Source organism: Dipodomys merriami, unplaced genomic scaffold (genome assembly GCF_024711535.1).
Source record: "Dipodomys merriami isolate MVZ:Mamm:240054 unplaced genomic scaffold, mDipMer1.0.p SCAF_12, whole genome shotgun sequence".
NCBI classification, from domain to species: domain Eukaryota; kingdom Metazoa; phylum Chordata; class Mammalia; order Rodentia; family Heteromyidae; genus Dipodomys; species Dipodomys merriami.
Genome location: NW_027202493.1, coordinates 39,930,186 through 39,950,632, shown reverse-complemented (window position 1 = coordinate 39,950,632; position 20,447 = coordinate 39,930,186). Strand labels below are relative to the sequence as shown.

At 47.0% G+C, this 20,447-nt stretch overlaps 1 protein-coding gene across 5 annotated transcripts in view; it reads right to left on the bottom strand.

Moving 5' to 3' along the window:
- Positions 1 to 8,385: 8,385 nt before the first annotated feature.
- Slc25a37 (solute carrier family 25 member 37) overlaps positions 8,386 to 20,447 on the bottom strand; it is a 35,696-nt gene continuing 23,634 nt past the window's right edge. Inside the window, exons 2-5 of one of the 5 annotated variants that reach the window (XM_070016667.1) lie at positions 17,630 to 17,760; positions 16,691 to 16,919; positions 14,690 to 14,746; positions 8,386 to 12,091 (exon numbers count right to left, since the gene is read on the bottom strand). In XM_070016667.1, coding sequence (XP_069872768.1) covers positions 11,571 to 12,091; positions 14,690 to 14,746; positions 16,691 to 16,913 — 801 coding nt within the window. In that variant the 5' untranslated portion in view covers positions 16,914 to 16,919; positions 17,630 to 17,760 and the 3' untranslated portion in view covers positions 8,386 to 11,570. Of the gene's footprint in view, positions 12,092 to 14,689; positions 14,747 to 16,177; positions 16,564 to 16,690; positions 16,920 to 17,629; positions 17,761 to 20,447 lie in introns of those variants that run through there. The other 4 variants (XM_070016668.1, XM_070016666.1, XM_070016669.1 and 1 more) reach the window with 4 other exon arrangements.

The window sequence follows — 20,447 nt, the reverse complement described above, 5'->3', positions numbered from 1 at the left end:
GACCTGACTTATAACATAGCCTGCAACACTGACAACTGGACTTGTGAGCTTCCCTTCATGGATATTTTGTGAAGGTAACTGGTGTGTACAAAAGTGGAAAACTTGACTTTTGACAGGTTCCTTGGTATATTTCCACTCACAAGTAAAATGATGGATGGATGGTATTTGTAGGAACAGCACATGCTTGGACTCTGGACTGTAAGGAAAAAAAAGACATGGGTAATGCTCCTAAGCTATGATTCTTCCATTTTAGGGGGGAGGGTGTATATATATATGTACAGAATCTGAGACATGTGGGCCTCCACGTTCAGGAGAAAGAAGTGTTGACATACCACTCCAGTATTAATGACAATCAGATGCCACCTTCTGGTCAGAAACAGAACTACGGGGATTTCATTGTTTCGGAAACAAGTGCATAGTGATCTAGCAAAAAGCTATTTGAAGTAATCTTGAAACTTTCTGTAGCCAATCATGCAGACAATCAATTTTGGTAATACTGGAAAGGTCAAGATTCCTATCAAATCAAGAGTTATTCAGCCAGACTTGATGGTGCACACCTGCAATCCCAGCACTCAAGAGAATGAAATGGGAGAATTTCCAAGTTGAAGCCAGCCTGGATTACCTAGTGAGAGCCTGTCTCAAAAACAAGGGAGGAGGGAGGAGTAACAGACAAAATTCTATTATCTATTCAGATGCTGTTTTTTTATCTAAATGGCCTAGTTTCCAGAATATGGAGAGAACTTTAAAAATTAAATCTTCCCAAAACAACTCAATTAATAGATGGGCTAATGGCTTAAGACAGTCTTCTCGGGCTGGGAATGTGGCTCAGTGGTAGAGTGCTTGCCTAGCATGCATGAAGTCCTGGGTTCAATTCCTCAGCACCACATAAAAAGAAAAAGCCAGAAGTGGCGCTGTGGCTCAAGCGGCACAGTGCACAGTGCCTAGGCCCAGAGTTCAGGCCCCACGACTGACCAAAAAAAAAAAAAAAAAAAAAAAAGCAAGAAAGCCTGCCAGCCAGCAAGCAAGCAAGCAGGCAAGAAAGAAAAAGCCAGCCAGCAAGCCAGCAAGCCAGCAAACAAGCAAGCCAGCAAGCCAGCCAGCTAGTAAGCAAGCAAGCAAGCAAGTAAGCCAGCCAGCCAGCCAGCCAGCAAACAAGCAAGCAAGCAAGAAAGAAAGCCAGCAAGCCAGCCAGCTAGTAAGCAAGCAAGCAAGCAAGCAAGCAAGAAAGCAAGCAAGCAAGCCAGCCAGCCAGCCAGCCAGCCAGCAAGAAAGCAAGTAAGCAAGTAAGCAAGTAAGCAAGCAAGCAAGCCAGCCAGCAAGCCAGCCAGCCAGCCAGTCATTAAGCAAGCAAGCAAGCAAGCTAGCTAGCTAGCAAGCCAGAAAGCAAGAAAGCAATCGAGCAAGCTAGCAAGCAAGCCAGCAAGCAAGCCAGCAAGCCAGCAAGCCAGCAAGCAAGCAAAGAAGGAAGGAAGGAAGCAAGCAACCAAGCAAGCAAGCCAGCAAGCAAGCCAGCAAGCAAGCAACCAAGCAAGCAAGCCAGAAAGCCAGCCAGCCAGCAAGCAAGCAAGCAAGCAAGCAAGCAACCAAGCAACCAAGCAAGCAAGCCAGAAAGCCAGCCAGCCAGCAAGCAAGCAAGCAAGCAAGCAAGCAAGCAAGCAGGCCAACAAGCAAGCAAGCAAGCAAGCAAGCCAACAAGCAAGCAAGCAAGCAAGCCAACAAGCAAGCAAGCAAGCAAGCCAGCAAGCCAGCAAGCAAGCAAGCAAGCAAGCCAGCCAGCCAGCCAGCCAGCCAGCCAGCCAGCCAGCCAGCAAGCAAGCAAGCAAGCAAGCAAGCAAGCAAGCAAGCAAGCAAGCAAGCAAGCAAGCCAACAAGCAAGCAAGCAAGCCAGCCAGCAAGCCAGTAAGCAAGCAAGCAAGCAAGCAAGCAAGCCAGCAAGCAAGCAAACAAGCAAGCCAGCAAGCCAGCAAGCCAGCAAGCCAGCAAGCAAGCAAGCCAGCAAGCAAGCAAGCCAGCAAGTCAGCAAGCAAGCAAGCAAGAAAGCAAGCAAGCAAGAAAGCAAGCAAGTCAGGCCCAGGACAAAGGATCCATGTTTGCCACTATAATGGAAGCCAGATTTAGCTTTTAAGCTCCTAAGTAAATACATTGGGTGGCACACAAGTGTATATAAATATAGTAGATTCAAAGGACCACTCAAATAGTGTAATTCCTTAGAAAGGCAAAGGCAAAGTTCAACAAAACACTAGGAAGTGGGATGGGGTCAAGGGAAAAGAGGGTAGATGAATGAAGAGAGGGAGAATGCAGTCAAGAATTCAATGTATATCCTACAAAATTAAAGAGTAAGGGAAAGGGCTGGGAGGGAAGGGACAGGTAAGAATGTTGAAAGGGGTGACATTGATCAAGAGGCATTGTATTCATAAACTGTTTTGCTCAATGTCAATTCCTTTGTACAATTAAAGATTTTTTTAAAAAAACCTATTCACACCTGTAATCCCAGATATGTGGGAGGCCAAGGTCAGGAGGGTCATCATTCAAGGTATATCTGTAATCCAAGCTAGACGCAACATGCAGTTAGGAGAATCACAGTCTTAGGCAGGCCTGTGGCCAAAAATGCAATTTCCTATCCATAAAACAACCAATGCAAAAATGGGAAGGGACATGACTCAAGTGGTAGAGCACCTGCCTAGCAAATACAAGGGCCTAGGTTTAAACTGTCCCTCCACAAGAGATTAGAGGTACACGAATCCAAAGACAGGGACTATAAGATAGAACAACAAAAAAAAAAAGGTCCCAATTATGTTTTCTACAAGAAACCCACTTTAGATCACAACACAGGTGTGTGGCTACTCCAACAGTGGCCTTGGGCGACAGGCAATCGGCAGTGCTCAGGAATAACCAGGGTATCTTTTGGCCAGGCCCACACACTAAGCTATCACAAGGAGACTTCAAAGCCATGTAGAGGCAAAGCAAGTGATTTCTCTTCCTGGAGCCTTTTTTTCCCACCTGTAATGTGGAGGTAATACTGTCTTGCATGGTGATTATAAGAGTGGCAGTGTGGCAGAGTCTCCACCAGTGTGAGAAGTGGGACCGTGCCCCACCTTCCTTCCAGTTCCCTTCGGGTCACCTGGGGTCTACCCACCCCCCCACCCTCAGAGGGACTTGGCCTTCTTCACAGTTCTCTTCCCTGCCACATCCTCTGACCTGCTTTCCTTTGTCTCCCCAGACTCGTCCTGCTTTGGTCTAGATACAAACAGTCCCCTGAAGACTCGTGTATTAAAGGCTTGCTGTCCTCAACTAGTGGCAGGGATTGGAGTATGGGGAATGAATGGTATCCATGGATGGATGAGCTCAAACCTGAATGTGCTATTAAGAGGTAGTGCCTGGTTAGAAGTGGGTGCCTAGAGGGAGCCTTTCATGGGCCTATCTTGACCCTGGTCTTCCCCCCCACACCATCTGTCTGTCTGTCTCTCCCATCCACCCTCTCCTTCTTGTTGGCCTCAACATGAGCCACTTTCTTCCACCATCCCCTCCTGCCATGTTTCTGCTTCACCATAGACTTTAAAGCAATGGATCCAATGAGACATGGAGAATTCAAAACTGTGAGTCAAAATCAAACCATTCCTCCTTCCAGTTGATTTCTCTCAGGCATCTGACCTCTGCAACGCACCTGTGTTAATGGTGTTTGAAGTGGGGCCTTCAGAAGGTAATTAGGACTGGGGAAGACCATCAGAGTGGGGCCCCAGGACGACATGAGAGGCCTTGAACAGAAGAGGAAGAAGGGACAACCCATTTGCTTCGCTTGCCCCAGCTCTCCCCCCAGTGCCCTTTGCAATATTCTGATGCATCCAGAATGCCAGCCAAATCCCCCTATACATCACCTTTACACAACAGAAAATAAAAATCTAAAAAATATGCCAACCAGGTGCTGGTACCATGCTCTAGGACTTCCACCTTCTACAACCATGGGCTAAATTTCTTTATAATTGAAAGAAACATTAACACCTACACAGGCCATAAAGTTGTTATGGAACAAATTCATCAAAATACATTATATGAAGGCAATCACCAAGTTGACAAGAAATCTGAAAAATAAATGGAGAGCTATTCCATGTTTGTGGATAGGAAAATTTCATACTGTTACAATGTCAGCAATTCCCAACATGATCCACAGATTCAAATCAATTCCAGTTGAAATCACAGCTATGTTTTACTGATATCAACAAATAAATTTTAAGTTTATATAGAGAGACAAATGAGAACAGACAGCTCAATATTGAAGGAAAAGATGAGAATTAGAAGACTGACACCAGAGGATTTTAATACAGTATCCAGGTCAGAGTAGGACAGTGGAAGGATGAACAAATGGAGCACTGGGACAGAATAGCGATCCAACTGACATCTGACACAGGAGCAAAAGCAACACAATGGAGAAACCATCTTTCCAATAGATGGCAGGGCAGCTGGATATATACACAGGGGGAAAAATGTAGATACAGACCTCACACTGTTTCACAAAAATAACCTCAAAAAGAGCAACTGGCCTGTTATGCACAAACCAAACCAAAACAACACAAGATGACATAGGGAAAAATCTAGATGAACATGTTTGAAAATGGATTTTAGAAATTACATCAAAGAAATGATCCAGGAAGAGGGTAAAGCTGGAGTTCATTAATATTAGAAATTCCTTCTTTACAAAACACATTGTCAAGAAAAGACAAACCACAGACAAATTATTTGCATAAACATATATGGTAGAAGGTGATTACCCACACTATACAAAGAACCATCAAAGCTCAATAAGATGAAACAGCTCCATTTAGAAATGAGCCAGAGACCTTAATAGGTCCCTAAGAAAATACACACAGGGCATGAAAACATGTCTTATATCACATATCATCAGGGATATACAAATTAGGCAATTGCTCTACATATCTATTAGAATGGCCAAAATCCAGGAAACCAACAGCATCAAATGACTGTGAGGAGGCAGAGGAACAGGAACTCTTGCTCATTACTGGTAGAAATGTAAAATGGCACAGCCACCTTGGAAGATACTTCAGCAGCCTCTTATAAAACTAAGCATATTCTTTGCATAATAAATTGTTGAGCGATGGTGGTTCATGCCAATAATCCTAGCTACTCAGGAGGTTTGAGATCTGAGAATCTTGGTTCTGGGCAAGAAATCTGTGACTTTAACCTCCAATTAATCAATAAAAAAGGAAGAAGTGTGACTCAACTGGTAGAGCACCACTCTTAAAAAAAGCAAGGAAAAGAATGCATGGCATCAAATCATGGACAATACTTGAGACATGGTGGAACCTATACTTCATGGACATTACCACAGGTCATGAAGGTTGTGGCACAGCCTTTTCACTGTGAAGATAAAGAAATTGTAGACTAGAGAAATTAAATGCTATGGCCAAGACTGCACAGGTCTCCCCAACCAGTTAGAGGCCTCCTGGACCAGCTCCCAAGCCTCCAGACATTAGTAACCCCTCATTCATTATATGGTTTACAATGGCCAGAGCAAATAAAATCATTACATTCAACAAATAAATAGGTATCCTTGCATTAGAATTATCAAGTAATTGTGTTTTTAAAATCTGACTGTGAGAAACTTGCCTTTTCTTAAAAACAAGTAACAAAGGCCGAGGTGGAAAGTTGATAGTGTCGGTCAACAAAGATTACCATCTAAACCAAAATCAGCAAAAATCTGCTCTTCCAAACAGGAAGTTGGATCTGATGAACTCTGACAGGAAGAAGCTAAGAACACTTCCTGAAGGGGCGTGGTCTCACTCATGTCAGCTCTGGATCTAACAATGCCATCTGTGTGAACAGCCTCAGGGTTCAGTTCACGATTTCCACCTAGAACATTCTCTACTCTGAGCTGCTCTTCCCACTATGATGGCACCCTCACAGTCTCACTGATTGTAACATTCTTCATGAGTATCCAGATTTCACTGACACCATGAACTTGAGTTGGAACTATACAATTTACTCAGCCCATGGCTCCTACTTGAAGATTGACCCTTGGTAACGGCTATATATTAAACTACAGATACGATCACTAGAAATGCTAGAAGATGATTAAGAATCAAAGGAACTGCTAGCACTTCAGTATCCAGTTTCCAAGCTGATGCTAGGGTTTTAGCCTTGGCACAAGGCAATTGAATTTGGATGATGCAGAGTTCTCAGCTATTGTTGCTGCTGTCATGCATGATTCACTGAGGGAGTTTATGCATGGCTCACCTCCATCTTGTGCATGAAAAGATCACTGGAGCCCAGCCTGATTGGGATCCACCTTTTCCCTAGGATGGCTAAAGCCAATGAGGGGGACCAGAGAGGACAGGCACAAAGGGATCAAGAGAAATGGAAGTGAGAGAGGGGAGCTGTGTGTTGTGCATCCCCAGGGAGGAGGACCAAGGAGAGATCCAGGAATTGAGAGATGGGCAACTCTCTACCACCACCTGCTGGTCATTTCAGCCAGATTTCCCTCCACTGCTCCATCACCCAAACCTCAATGGAGGCCACACACAGTCCAGTGCCATGCATTGCTTCAGTCTCCCTAGTAGTCACCCATCTTCTGGATACATCTCACTGTGACACCAAGCTGACCACCGCGTCCATCCACCTGCCACTGCTCCGCTCAGCCCTGCACATTTCTACAAGGTGACTCAAAGACCTTCAACCATGCTCCAAATCCTGCTGTTCAACAAATTCTTACAAGAAGTCTTAAGCTCTTGAAAATTTCACCCACAAGCCTCCATGACTATGGACCAAGCTTTGGTCTCCCAAACTGTATTCACTACTCAGGCCACTCCTCTATCCAGTCCAAGAGCACAGGCAAGCAATACTTTACCTAGTAAGCGATGCTACCCTACCTCTGATGTCATTTTCTGGTTCAGTGAGAAGCTTGCCTCATTAAGGCCACTCAAATGGATCAAAGCAAGTCTTTCCTAGGAGTAGAGTTCAAGCTCATAGGAACTCAAGACAGAGACCCTGACTCAGGAAGAAAGAGAACACCTTCTTTTCACAAACTAGCCCATGGGCATTCTGGAAAGGGATTTGGAGTGGCAGGAGATGGCCAGCACTGAGAGGCAGCACAAGCCAAGACTCCATGCTGAAGATGGGGTCTAATAAATCTTGTCTACAAAAACCCAGACACACCAAGCACTATGCCAGTTCTTGGAAAAACCAAGAGTCTGGATTTGTAGTGCTTGCCCATTCAAGTGGTGTAAATAACCCCACTGTGACTGATTTCCACTACCAACATGACATACCTGAGTATAAAGCCGGGGAAAAATGACCATCACCAGCACTAGAGCGCTCCAGCCACCACTGGCTAGGATAAAGCAGGGAGGCTGATGGATGAAGGCCATTGGTCCAACAGACAGGATGCCATTTGGCTTCCATAGCAATCATCATCATCATCATCATCACCATCTTGGAGGAAAGGGATCAAGATGTGATGATAAAAAGAAAATCCATGTCTGGAACCTGGCACCTGTAATCCTAGCTACTCAGGAAGCTGAGATTTGAGGGTCGCAGTTTGAAGCCAGCCAGGGCAGGAAAAGCCATGAGACTCTTGTCTCCAATTAACCACCAAAAAAGCCAGAAGTGGAGTTGTGATTTGTGGTAGAGCACAAGTCTTGAGCAAAAAAGCTCAGCGTATGTGCCCAGGTCCTGAGTTCAAGCTCGAGGATAGGCACACATACACAAAGGTGTGTCACCTTGTGCTCTTCTAATGGACCTATGACAGGAACCACATTGTATGTCTCCATGCCCTGCAGCTCCAGCTTGAGGCTGGGCTGGCTGAGCTCCTGGAGCTGGGAGAAGGTGCTGATGTGGCTCTGAATCCTGAGTGTTCCCATCCTAACTGGCAGGAAACAATCACAAGCTACAAAATTTTAAGTTGCTTGGGGCTGGCTACTGGCAAAAGGACAAGGCAGGAAGTTGATGTCCAATACCCTCTGCCTGGTCCCAACCTTCCTGGCCCCTTCCTGGCCCCTGGGCCCATGCTAAATCGACCTCTGGCTTTGACTCTTGATTCAGAGCAGAGAATCAAGGGTTCTGACTTCCAGCTCTCAGGGGAGGTGGATGTGGGGTGACAGGCATGGACACATGCCCCTGGAATCATGGGGAGGAGTCACCCACACCCAGGGAAAGGCTTCCCCCTCCCAAGACAGTGAGCAGACAGGAGGCGCTCCAGCATGTCCTGGTGTGACCACACAGGCACCTGCGTGGACCAGGCGTGGGCAGCTTCCGCTGTAGCCAGCAGTGGAACCCAGACAGCAGGGCCCCAGTGGTCTTCCATGCACAATTCAGACACAAACCCCATCCATGCAGGTCTCTTCTGTGTACTACCGCCACCACACAGCCCACACATTTCCAAGATCAATGCTTTATTTTTTCTCCAGCTCCAGTGACAAGTCTAGCAGCCCAGTGGCTGCATCCCCACACACGCACACTCTGCAAGAGGAGGTACAATCTTGACTGCAGGCTTTTAAGACATGCAAGGGAATCGCATTGGCTTGCCCTAGACACACAGCAGTCCATTTGGACTTCACAGGTACAATCAAACAAATAAGGCTGAATAAAACTGACATCGTCTGGTGGAGATCCAGTCTTAGAGGGCCGTAGAGGGATGGGACTTGGAATATCAGCATTAAACAAACCACACATAGAAGACCAATAAATAGTTCAATTCAAAGAGAAAAAAAAAAAACAGCCATAAATTGAGAATTTATCCCATGAGAAAAAAAAATGAATGTTTCATTGTAAAATCAAACTCTGTTCTGTAAGTGGCTGAACCTCAAATCATGGACTGAGCAGTAGAGCTAATTGCATGTCTCACACACACATGCACACGCACGCACGCACGCACATACACACACAATGAAATACTATAATCAGGTGATATCACCTGACAAAACAATGACCAATGTATGTCCTAACTATATGAAGCTGGTCCCTGGGCAGGGGTAGAATTTTCCTATGCGTGCTGCAATGTCAAAGTCACACACACAGGCCTGCGTGAACAGTAATACATGAACAGCAAGGGGAGACAGGGAAGAATTCCCACAAAAATCAACACTCTCAGTGCTTCCGAACTTGAAAGTTTTTTCGGATACTTATTTCCTCACCCTCAGGATGGCCAGGTGAGTCACAGGTAGGGCACAGGCAGGCAGGGGGCCCGCCCCTAACTGACAAGCTCATCAGCACGGTGAGGGAAAACCAGGACTGGATCCCCCTGACTTGGAACCTACAGAGCTCTGAAGTTGGGGTCCTGTGTCTCCATCTTCTATCACCCTGACAGGAGGAGAACAAAGCCTCCAGGAAGTGATGTTTTGTAGCCGGGGAGCATATCAAAGTGGACATAAAAGGAGTTGGAGGGAAACATTTTTGAGAATCTGAATTCTACTTTAGACTCTAGGATTTCTCTTCCATTTTCAGAACTTAGTGCTATTTACTGCTAGCGCCAGGCCAGGTCAGAGAGCAGACATTTTCAGAGATGGGATGGTATATAGACAGCTTGCAAAGAAGCCTCCATCAACTGGATTCCATGGAGATGGCAGGTATCACTGCAAAGCGGATGGGTCAGCAGCAATCCCTGGGGCCACGCATGGCAGGTACCTGGTGCGGGACAGCTCTCCACCATCGTTGATTTGAACAAGGAAGCTGGGCTTTTTGTTGTGTAACTTCTTAAAAGCTCTTAGGACAAAAAAACCTATACTTGTTGGAGATTGTATGCCATGACCTCGAGGTGAAAATTCTCCGGGTGCAAGGCGGGTGCTTATCTAGGTGGAACTAGACCTGCCAGAATGAAAGCACTCGATTTCTGCTCATTGGTACCAGGCTTTGGTGAAAAGCGCTCAAAAAAAAATTTTTTTTTGAAGCACTAGAACAGCGGGTGGCATGCTGCTTTGAAGTTCACCAAAGCGGCCACGCTAGAGGACACACGCTCGCTCCCCTGGAGACAGTGCCATTGCATTTCAGAACACCAAGCAGCAAGCCCTGTGTTCCCAGGTAACATGGAGCAGACAAGCTCTCTACAGGATCTCCTCTCGCCCAGACATGAGGTCCACCTGACAGGACGGAGGCACGTTAATGGTTGGCACAGAGAAAAGGACAGACCTGTGCTGTGTTCCTAAAAATTCCTAGGCAGCATGGGAAACACACACACACACAAAACCAGGTACAGGGGGGCTCACACCTATAATTCTGGTTATTCAGGAGGCTGAGATCTGAGGATTGAGACTGGAAGCCAGCCTAAGCAGAAAAAAATTATGAGGCTCATATCAAATTAATCAGCAGAAAGCTAGAAGTGGAGATGCGGCTCAAGAGCTAGAGTGCTAGGTTTGACTGAACAAGACAAGTGAAAAAAAGCCCTGAGCATGCACTCTGTCTGTCTGTCTGTCTGTCTGTCTGTCTGTCTCTCTCTCTCTCTCTCTCTCTCTCTCACACACACACACACACACGTTACCTGAGGAAAAAGAGTTGACACAGAAATAAGTCCTACAATAACAGGATTTATCCCGGTGATCTCAGCAAATAGCCAAACGTTGACATATCCGAGGCTGCCAAGTGCTGACCAGGGAGAAACTCATAACAGGGGGAGGGTGGGGGTGGGGGTGGGGGCGGGGAATATCACAGCAGGCTTGGGACCCGCCACTCCAGGGGTCACCTTACAGTGAGCCCAACCTCATCACCCAGCACCAGCATGTGTGTAGACACAGCAGAAGAAAATGTGCCAGGACCCCATCTTTGGTCCCGAATCTTTTTGGAAAGACAAAGGGAAAAGGCACATGAAGGTGATGAAAGAATTTGTAAAAACTGCAATAATAGGTCATTATGATTCTTTCTCAACGTACCTTTTTCCCCCATTAAAAGAGAAATTCAAAAGATATGCTCAGTATTTATTTCACATTCAAGTCAAACTTCCACCTTGGGGAGGGAGGGGCTTGCACAGGATTGGAGGCCACATTCAGCCCTTGAGAACTTTGGTGCCTTTTCACTTAACCTGATAGGATTCAGCCCTCTTATTATTTCTTTAAAAAACACAGCTCGATTTTATCCTGGCTGCAATACTATTTATGGACATGCACAAGTGCACACACACACACTCACACACACAAATTGAAAAACTTCTAAGTAGAAAAAATAAAGGATAAACATTATCCACCTATTTTAGACTGTGTAATGAAACTTTTATATACATAGACTCTCTTCCTTTAATACGCTCAGCCACTGTCTGTCTTCTTCCCTGAGCTGTGATCTAAGGACCCAGGAAGGAGACTGACACATTCCTCTCGGAGGACAAAAAAGCCACTCCTTACTCCTCGGTCCCCTTCCCCTGTCCTTCCTGTCCACCGCCACTCACACGTCCCTGAGGACAGCTTTTGGGGGCAGCGACCATCCTGTCCTCCCCTCTCTCTAAGGCACCAGGAGCGGAGGGTCTGGCGCAGGTGCCCTGCAGGACGGGCCTGGGAGTGAGGACAAGGGGACCGGGCAGCCACAGGAAGCCCGTTGCAAACAAAAGATGCTCAATCAACTTCCCACAGCCTGCTGCTTTAGTACGGAGTTCGACTCTCCAGCTGGCGCTTGGTGAGGATGTACTTGAAGAACTCATAGACCGACCAGGAGATGGCAGTGGAGGGCATCTGATAGATGACTCGTGCCTGGATGCCTTTGAAGTACCCAGGTAGGCCGTTGAGCTGGTACACGGTCCGGAAGGCATTGGCCATGCCTGAGAGCCGGCCCCCGACCTTGGCCAAGGTCAGTGCCATGTTCTCCTGAGTGTTGAGCAGGGTCTTACAGACGTCCAGCGGAGTGGTGGCGGCCGCGGCCAGGGCCCCAGCTAGCCCGCCCGAGATGATGTGAGACTGTGGGTTGTAGTCCCGGCGAGGGTTGACCTGCTCCTGCAGGAACTCGTAGGTGATGAAGTGGATGGACTGGAAGGGAATGTTCATGGTCAGCTGCGTGGTGTAACTCCGGTAGAAGGCCCCCAACCCCTCGGTCCTCCACACCGTCCGGATGCAGCTGAGGGCTGACCGGTGCTTCGAGTTGAACATCTGTAAGCGCTGCTTCACCACTGTGTTCGGGACCGCGGGGCAGACAGGCCAGGCCAGGCCAGACGGGCAGCCAGCGAGCGGGCAGGTGGTTGGTTTGACCCCACCCCAGGTCGGAGTGAAAAGAAGCCAAGCCAATAAAGAGAAACAAGCAAGTTAGACACACTGGTAAAGGACATCCGGAGCGAGCACACACAGCCCCAGCCTGGGCGGCCTCCGAGGGCCAGCGCCAGGCAGTCCCGATTCAATGATCCATTTCTACCTGTGGGACTCGGCACCAGGAAGGTAACGATGTCTACAGGGGCTCCTGTCAGTCTCCAATTAAGGTGGCCCCTCAGCCAGGCAGCCACCGCAGGCTACATCGGCTGACCTCATTCATCTTCCAGATCCTGACTGCCAATGGGCCTTGGAACAGACATCTGAACCCTGCCCTCTCTCCCTCTGCCCAACTCATCCTGCATCAGTCTATCAGAAGATTGTATCCTTCGCTTACTCTCAGGAGTCTGCATCTCTGACCGTCCTATCTCAGCTTCCACATCACGGTTTAAGTGAGACAATACTAGAATTACACCTGCCCACGTTCGGAGACAATCCTGATTATTACAAAGCAGTGACTCACAGAACAAGAGGGGATGAGGCTGGGTTTCTCACCCAGACTGCGGGGCTTTAACAATGTCCAAGTGAACTCACGTGTTACACTTCGGTCTTATCGAAGACCTTACATCAACAAGAATAATGGGGGAAGGAGGGGCGAGCCTCCCCTAAATCCTTTAAAAAAGATCAACGAAATCCTTGTTTCATTGACACAAGCTAACAAACTCATCACTGACCAGATCACTGCATGAATCACCTTAAAAAAAAGTATAGAGAAGAAAGCTCACACCCGAAGAGCCAATCAACTGTGCATCAAAAATATTCAGGGGGAAAAAATGTGTTTGTACTGAATAAAGTTGGATTTTTTCCCTTGGCCCTATTCCCTAAACAGCACAGTGTGACAACTACGTACACTGCATTATGTTTGGTAAGTAAGCCGGAGAGAATGTGCCAGACAGACGTGACTATTCTACCACTCTATGTAAGGAGCTCTAAGATCCATACATTTTTGTATCCATGAGGACCCTGAGCCTCCACGACTACTGGTACTGGGGCTCAAACTCAGGGCGTCACACTGTCACACTTGGCTTTTTAACAAAACGCTAGCTTCTACCTACTTGAACTACACCTCCACTTCTGGCTTTTTGGTGGTTTACTGGAGATAAGAGTCTCACAGACTTTTCTGCCTTAACTGGCTTCAAACCATGATCCTTAGAACTCAGACTCCGGGGCAGCTAGGATTGTAAGCGTGAGCTACTAGCACCCAACTGGGAATTATATGATTTCCTCTGAACTGTTCCCTGCCTACCTCAGACCACCACTTTCCTGGCCTCAAACACTTGGTCTTGAATACACTTATGACAGGAAAAACCACATGGACAAGTAAGTTGACTTAAGTACATAACATCACAAGAGAAAACAGAGCACAGGCCATCTTTCTGAACTCTCTGCTTTCCATATAAACGTAAGAAAGGTACGTTTCGTTCCAGCAGGTCCCACTACGCAATGAGAAAATCCACCTAAAAGGCTTAAGAGCTTCCCTCACCACCCAACTTCCAGGGTGATCCGGCATGGCCTCAAGGGCCAGAACAAGTTCCCTCCCTTCCTGCTAGGCAGTGGGAGGCAGCTACCAGAACAAGCAAGAAATTTCAACCAAAGCAAAACAAAACCCAAACAAACATAGGCTGAGACTTGTCTCTCCAGTTTTCCCTCCCGTCAGTGCACCATTTCCAAGTGAGGGGAACAAAGTGGAGCACATTGCATGTCACCTATGGCTGCCACCAGGGAGAGCCACCCGCTGAAGGCAGGCCCAAAACCAGGCCCAAATCTTCCTGAGACCTGAGATGCCGGAGCTTACCAGAATAAACCAAGAGCTAGCTAACAGCCGAGATTTGCAGAGCTACAGAGCTGAGATTTTTTTTTAAAGACTCTCAAATACCAAAATGGGGGGGAAAAAAGAAAAAAAAAGAGCCCCCCAAACTGGCTACATGTACATTTGCAGTATGCCAGGGCTCAGAATTCCATTCTGTCTACATTTATCTGCTTCAGATCTTCCATGATCATGTCCAATTGTATACGAGCCCTAAAGAAGGGCCTCTGACAGGTTCCCTACATTTGAGGGCAACCAAATGTTAATGTTGATAAAGGCAACGTGGGCCAGCCATGAATGCGCAGGTTTTTAGATCACCACGATCTAAAAAGATCACTAGAGAGCTGTCCGAATGAATGCCCCCAGTTCCGCTACCCTGGTCCGGGAGGATCGGTGATCTGAACACCTCCCAGAAGGCTACAGGGCAGAGGACGTCATCTTTTAGTAGTTAGGTTTACCCCTGTTTCCCCAGCAAGACCATAAAAACTCCAAAGCTCCTGTCTCTCCTGAGACAATATCCCAGTCCTCCAGTTGGCTGTGGATGGCCCTGGCACTTGCCTACCTTCTGCCCTTGCCCGCTACCAACCCTCCCCTCCCCCTTTCCTCCTGCCCCTCTGCACAACCCCTCCGGTTCTTCCCTGGAACCGGAAGACATTACCTTCTGCAGGATTCATTACCGCATCGTGGAGCAGGGTGGCCATACTCCCAGCTATCCCTGCAAAACAAACTCCAGAAAATTACCCTCCACAACCGGGCGCTCTGGAAAGTTCCTGGAACCTAATGTTGGACCAACTCTGGACTCAGCTTTCTAAGGACCCACACTGACTCGCAGCTCTGCCCAGGTGAGCACTGACGCTTCAGATCCTAACATGGTAGTAGAGATGGAGACGGCCGACAGAAACATGGCTCCTCAGCCCCGGGCGAAAGCTAAATGTGCTAAGGCTGTGCGGCACCCAGAAACCACAACATGGCATTTGCCCACTGTCTAGATTGGCATTCTTTCCTGTCTCCTGCCTTTGTCATCACTGTGCCTTTAAGGGTCAGGTGGTTAAGGGGAATAATAGCATGTATATGGCTGGGCAAGAAGGGAATCTTCAAGAAAATTCCTCAAAATCTAATCACTATGAAGAAAATGGGTAGGATGTCAGGAAGTGGGAATCAGATAGGTTTTTCGGGGTAAATCTGTAAAGCAATGACGGGCCTCATGGATAACACAGGTGCTGTTTGGTGATCTCCTCTGACCTGGCTTCAAGAGCCAGGAACTTCAGAACACTGAATGAGTCCTGGAACTGTGCATTTCCTCCCTTTGTGGTGCTACTGCTTGGTAGTTCAAATTACCACGGAAGGAGGGAGAATGAGGGACAGGGTAACTCTTCAAAGAGGTTACAAAAAAGGAATCAACCTCTCTCTCCTGCACGTTAACTTTTTTTAAAAAGCCACAATAGAATCACAGTTCAGCACAAAGCTATAGGGCAGCACTGGGCAGACCTCGGCAGAAACTGCATTCTGTTAAAACTCCTTCAAGAATCCAAACTAGTACCTAAGGGCGTTTGGGCAAGAGGAGAGCCCAATGTCACAGGCACAGGTGACATCAAGGCATGGCTCTTCATAACCATCTCAATGAATGGAACCAATGCCCAACAGTTTAAAAGCCAAAGAAACGTCTGTAAACCAGCCAGGTGCACTTATTTCCAAGACCTGATGATGGGAGGGGTGCATTGGGGTTCTGGGCAGAGCAAAACAAGAAAGGGAGTTCCTGCTGGACGCTTCTCCTTTGCTTGAGTGCTAGAAAACAAATTTTGGCAAATAAAAAAAAAAAGTATGCTTTACATTACTATCCATATTCCCTTTTACACAAAAAACAAAAATCCATGGACATCAACCCCACAGACGGGAGAAAAAGACCACCCAGCCTAGCCCAGTACTACATGGGTTAAGAACAGACTGCCAACATGCAACTCCCCACCCCCAAACCCAGCCCTCCCTGAATCCACCACACAGAACTACTGCAGCCCTCGCAGAGAGATGCGGCTCAGACACACGGAGGAGGATGGGGAGCAAACCCCCGAGTCTCCAGAAGCTCAAGGCGGGAAAGGCCTTCGGCAGTGGCCAAGTCCTTCATCAATCAGCCATAAAACATCTTGACCTTTTAAAGCTTAGATCTCGGCGCGCTGGAGACCTGCCGTACCAGTTTTTAAATAGTCTCAAAGAAGCTGTCCAGATAACTTTGTGTATGTGTGTGTGTGTTTGCTTTTTTTTTTTTTTTTTTTTTAAATCCAGCATTCAAAAGTTGTGTTTCTATTCCGGGGGAGTGGGTTTTGTTTCCCTCTAGGTCTGATCATTAATCGCTTTTGAATGTTTCAATTCAGAAAACAAAACAATAGCCCACACAATGAAACAAACAAACAAAAAAAAAAAAACCTGAAACACCTCTGCCACCAATTCCCCCAGGCTTCAGAGAAGGAAGGAAACAGAAAAAGCTTGTGTGCGCGTGCGCGTGTGCACATGTCAGACTGGGTGTGCACACAGCGACCTAGAGTTCTCTGTTCCTGAGCAAGATGCCGAAGCCGATGACTGCTGGGTCACGGGGAGAAGGCCCCGGGATAGGCTGTGCTGAAGAAGAGAACTGTCTAACTGCAGACAAAGGCTTTCAAAATACCATTGGCTAGATGGCTGTTTCCTTGGTGGTTGAAAACGTCATTTAAAGTCCTTTTCATGTTCTCATAACAGGCAAAATACATGGCGTGGGCCGGCCCCGCACCCATCATCATCACGTTCAGGCCCCGCAAGGGCCTCCAGAAGCCTTCAGTCTTCATGATTTTCTTCAGGGCTCCATAGATGCTTGTGTACTGGGCTTTGGGATCTGGGTTTAAACTCTGCATTCGTGTCTGCAGGAGGGCAAGAAGAAGAAACAGAAAAATACAGGTTAACAAAATGGTTTGGAGGGGGGCGGTAAAAAAAAAAAAAAAAAGGACTCAGAAAAATTTGAGAAAAGGAGAAGGTACTCAGTTTTACAGGATTTCTTTGTGGGGGGAAAAAATATTTACTCTCTCCCTTCTAAAGTCCATCTCCATAGCTGGGCGTCCATGTTGCTCATGCATAAACTCCCAGCTACTTAGGAGACAGAGATCAGGACTGTGGTCCTAGGACAGCCCAGGATACAACCAACAGCTGGGTACGGTGGTACACACCTGTCATCCCAGGTAAGTGGAAGGCTGAGATGGATGAACTGTGGTTCTGAGCCAGCCTAGGCAGAAGAATGCATAAAGCTCCATTGCAATGGAAAACCCTGGGCCCTATGGAATGCTCCTGCTATCCCAGGGACAAAAAGCTTCAAATAGGCAGATCATGGTACAGGCATGTGTCCAGGCCAGAAGTGAGATAGTATCTCAAAAATTAGTGCTAAAAGAAGGTTATAGGCACGGCTCAGTGGCAGAGCATCTGGCCTAGCAAGCATGAGTTCAAACTGCAGTACCACCAAGTAAGTAATGTTCTCCATGCGCCTCTCCCACAGCCACATTCCCACAGATTTCATTATGCCCAGGAAAGGGGAGGTTAAAGCCCAGGAGGAACAGGAGAAGGCACACCCCACAGAGACCTGCCTTCCGTGAGCTGTGTGGTTTCTGATGAATCCTTTAACCCCAGTGGACCTTGAGACCGTCAATTAGAACACGTGTTTGTGGCAAGCAGCAAGTAATGCACATGGAAACCCTTTATAAATTCAGAGTCCTGGATAAACAAAAGTACAGCTGTTCCTCAGCGTCTCTGGGGGCACTGGTTCCAGATTCCCAGGGATGCCAAAACCTGCAAATACTCAAGAGTACCTTATCGGAAATGGCGTTGGTAGTTCAAGCCTGTGATCCTTATTACGCTGGAGGCTGAGATCTGAGGATGGTGGTGTGAAGCCAGCCCCTGAAAAGTCTGTGAGACCTTATCTCCAATTAACCACCTAGAAACTGTAAGTGGAGCTGTGGCTCAAAGTGGTGGAGTGCTAGCCTTGAGCAAAAGCACTCAAGGACAGTGGCCAGGCCACGAGATCATGCCCCAATGACAGACTAAATAAATAAAATGGCGTATAGCCTATATAATTTTCCAGAATATTGTAAATCAACTCGATCATTTATCATACCTAATATGATACAAATGCTATATAAAAATATTAGACTATCATCCATCTATCCTCCTACCACTAGTTCCACTCTGGCTTGGAGTTTTCTGTGCTTGAAAGCTCTTGCTCAGGCCCTACTAGAAGGACCCCCAGGCCCCCTACGCCTCACCCCCACAAAAGGTCTTGTTCTCAGTTCTTTCTACTGGGCTGGCACAGAGCTGGCTTTCCCTGGCCCTTTCCCATCATGCCACCAGGCCAGAAGGCATGAAGGGGAGGAGAGTGTTACTTCCACATTTCCAGCTGGCTAAGTCACAGTGCCCACGTGCATAAATTCAGAAGAGAGAAAAAGGTTGGGGAGGGAGGATATGAGAGACTGGTACTTTGGTGTGATCTCTCTAACACACACACACACACACACAGGTACTTTGGTGTGATCTCTCTAACACACACTCTCTCTCTCTCTCTCTCTCTCTCTCTCTCTCTCTCTCTCTCTCTCTCTCTCTCTCTCTCTCTCTCTCTCTCTCTTCCTTACTGGCTATTGCTCAGAGAAATAAAGCCCAGCCTGAGCTCAGCCCCTCCTCAGCCCCTAAAGGAGAGGCTCTCCATCTTGTGATGGGCGTGTCCTTTAATCCCCAAACACCACCACACAAATTCTACTATATATGATGTATCTAATATTTAAGATATATCTAATATGTAACGTATACAATGTATATATATGTATAATATATATATATATATAAGAGAAGGGGTTCTTCTCTTATTGAAAATGGGGTAAAGGGCCCTTGCCTCCTCCATAGCGCTCCCTACAACTCCCCCAAAACAAGATTCCCCCCAACCCCCAGGATCTAGGGGCTGGAGAATTATGCAAAAATCTATGATCTAAACGACTAGTCATTTCCCAATTTCGGCTCTCACCAGATATTAAAATCGCAAAGAGCATGGACACACTCATACCAACCTTTCATTTCACCAAGAAAGGACACAAAAACAGTTAACATAAGCAACCATCCCCACCACGCTCTATCATCAAGTCCTCAAAAAGAAAAAAAGGTTGCCTGCCATTGTAAAAGTGCTCAATTAGAAGTACAAGTTGTCATGTCCAAAACGAGCTTTACAACGTCGGTGCGGGGGGGGGGGGGGGGGAGGAGAAGGATTGGGATTGGGGGGGGGGAGGCTGGGAAGGGATGTGAAGGGTAAACCAAAGGAGGAGGGTGCAATGCTTGGTAAGAAATGTACGCATTATCCTGCCCATGTAATTGTAACCCCTCTGTACAGTATGTTCACAAATAAAATAAAATTTAAAAAAAAAAGTGCTCAATTAGAAACTCTACTTTTCCTTTGCCCACCACTGTCCCAGCCCGAGGGAGCAGCTGGCCACACAGGCTGGCTCCTCCAGGCCCTGCCTGCGCATAGGGCCAATGTCCCTGCACCTTTGTATTTTATAAATAGATTTCTATTCTAACCCTTTCAAACAGATTTGAGGTGGTTTAATCGAAGGATCCATTATAAGAAAACATGCAAGCATGGCCACTGAGTGGGTGGGAATTGTGGCAGGGACTGAGGGGTATGGCCTGGGTCCCCTCGGGACCACAGAAGCTCCCAAGCGCTAGATTCTAAAAACCTGAAAATCGCCCTGAAATTTACACCAAATAGCATCTCGTATTTCACCAGCTGTGACTTGCAACTACCCCAAATAAGAAATAAGAGCCTCATGCATTGCATGTCACCACAGGGTGATCAAAAACTGGGCTGGGGGCTGGAGGCTCAAGCCTGTAATCCTAAGGGTTAAGGTTCAAAGCCATCTTGGGCAGAAAAGTCTCCTTGAGACTCTTATCTCCAATTAACTACTCAAAAACTAGAAGTGGAGCTGTGGCTCAAAAGAGCACACCTTGAGCAAATGAGCTCAGGGACAGCTTCCAGGCCGCAGGTTCAAGCCCCTTGATGGAACAAAAACAAAAAACAAAAACCCTCAGCTTTGTGTTGGGAGTGCTGCTCAGAGATCACAGTCTCTCTTACCAAAAAGAAAAAGAAAAAATCTGTGATTCTATCTATAAAATGTGGAAACAAGGGTAGATGTTTTATGTATCTACCTGAGGGGGAGGAAGGGGGGGATGGAAGCAAACAAGGACCCATCCTATCCAAGTTAGAGGTTAAACAATCCAGGTCAGAGGTTAAACAAAGCACTCTCTATCCATTCAGCAGAATACTACCCAGCCTTGACGAGGAAGGAAGTTCTGACACATGCCACAACAAGGTGGAGCTCTTCTTTCCTTTTCTTTTTGCCAGTCCTGGGGCTTGAACTCAG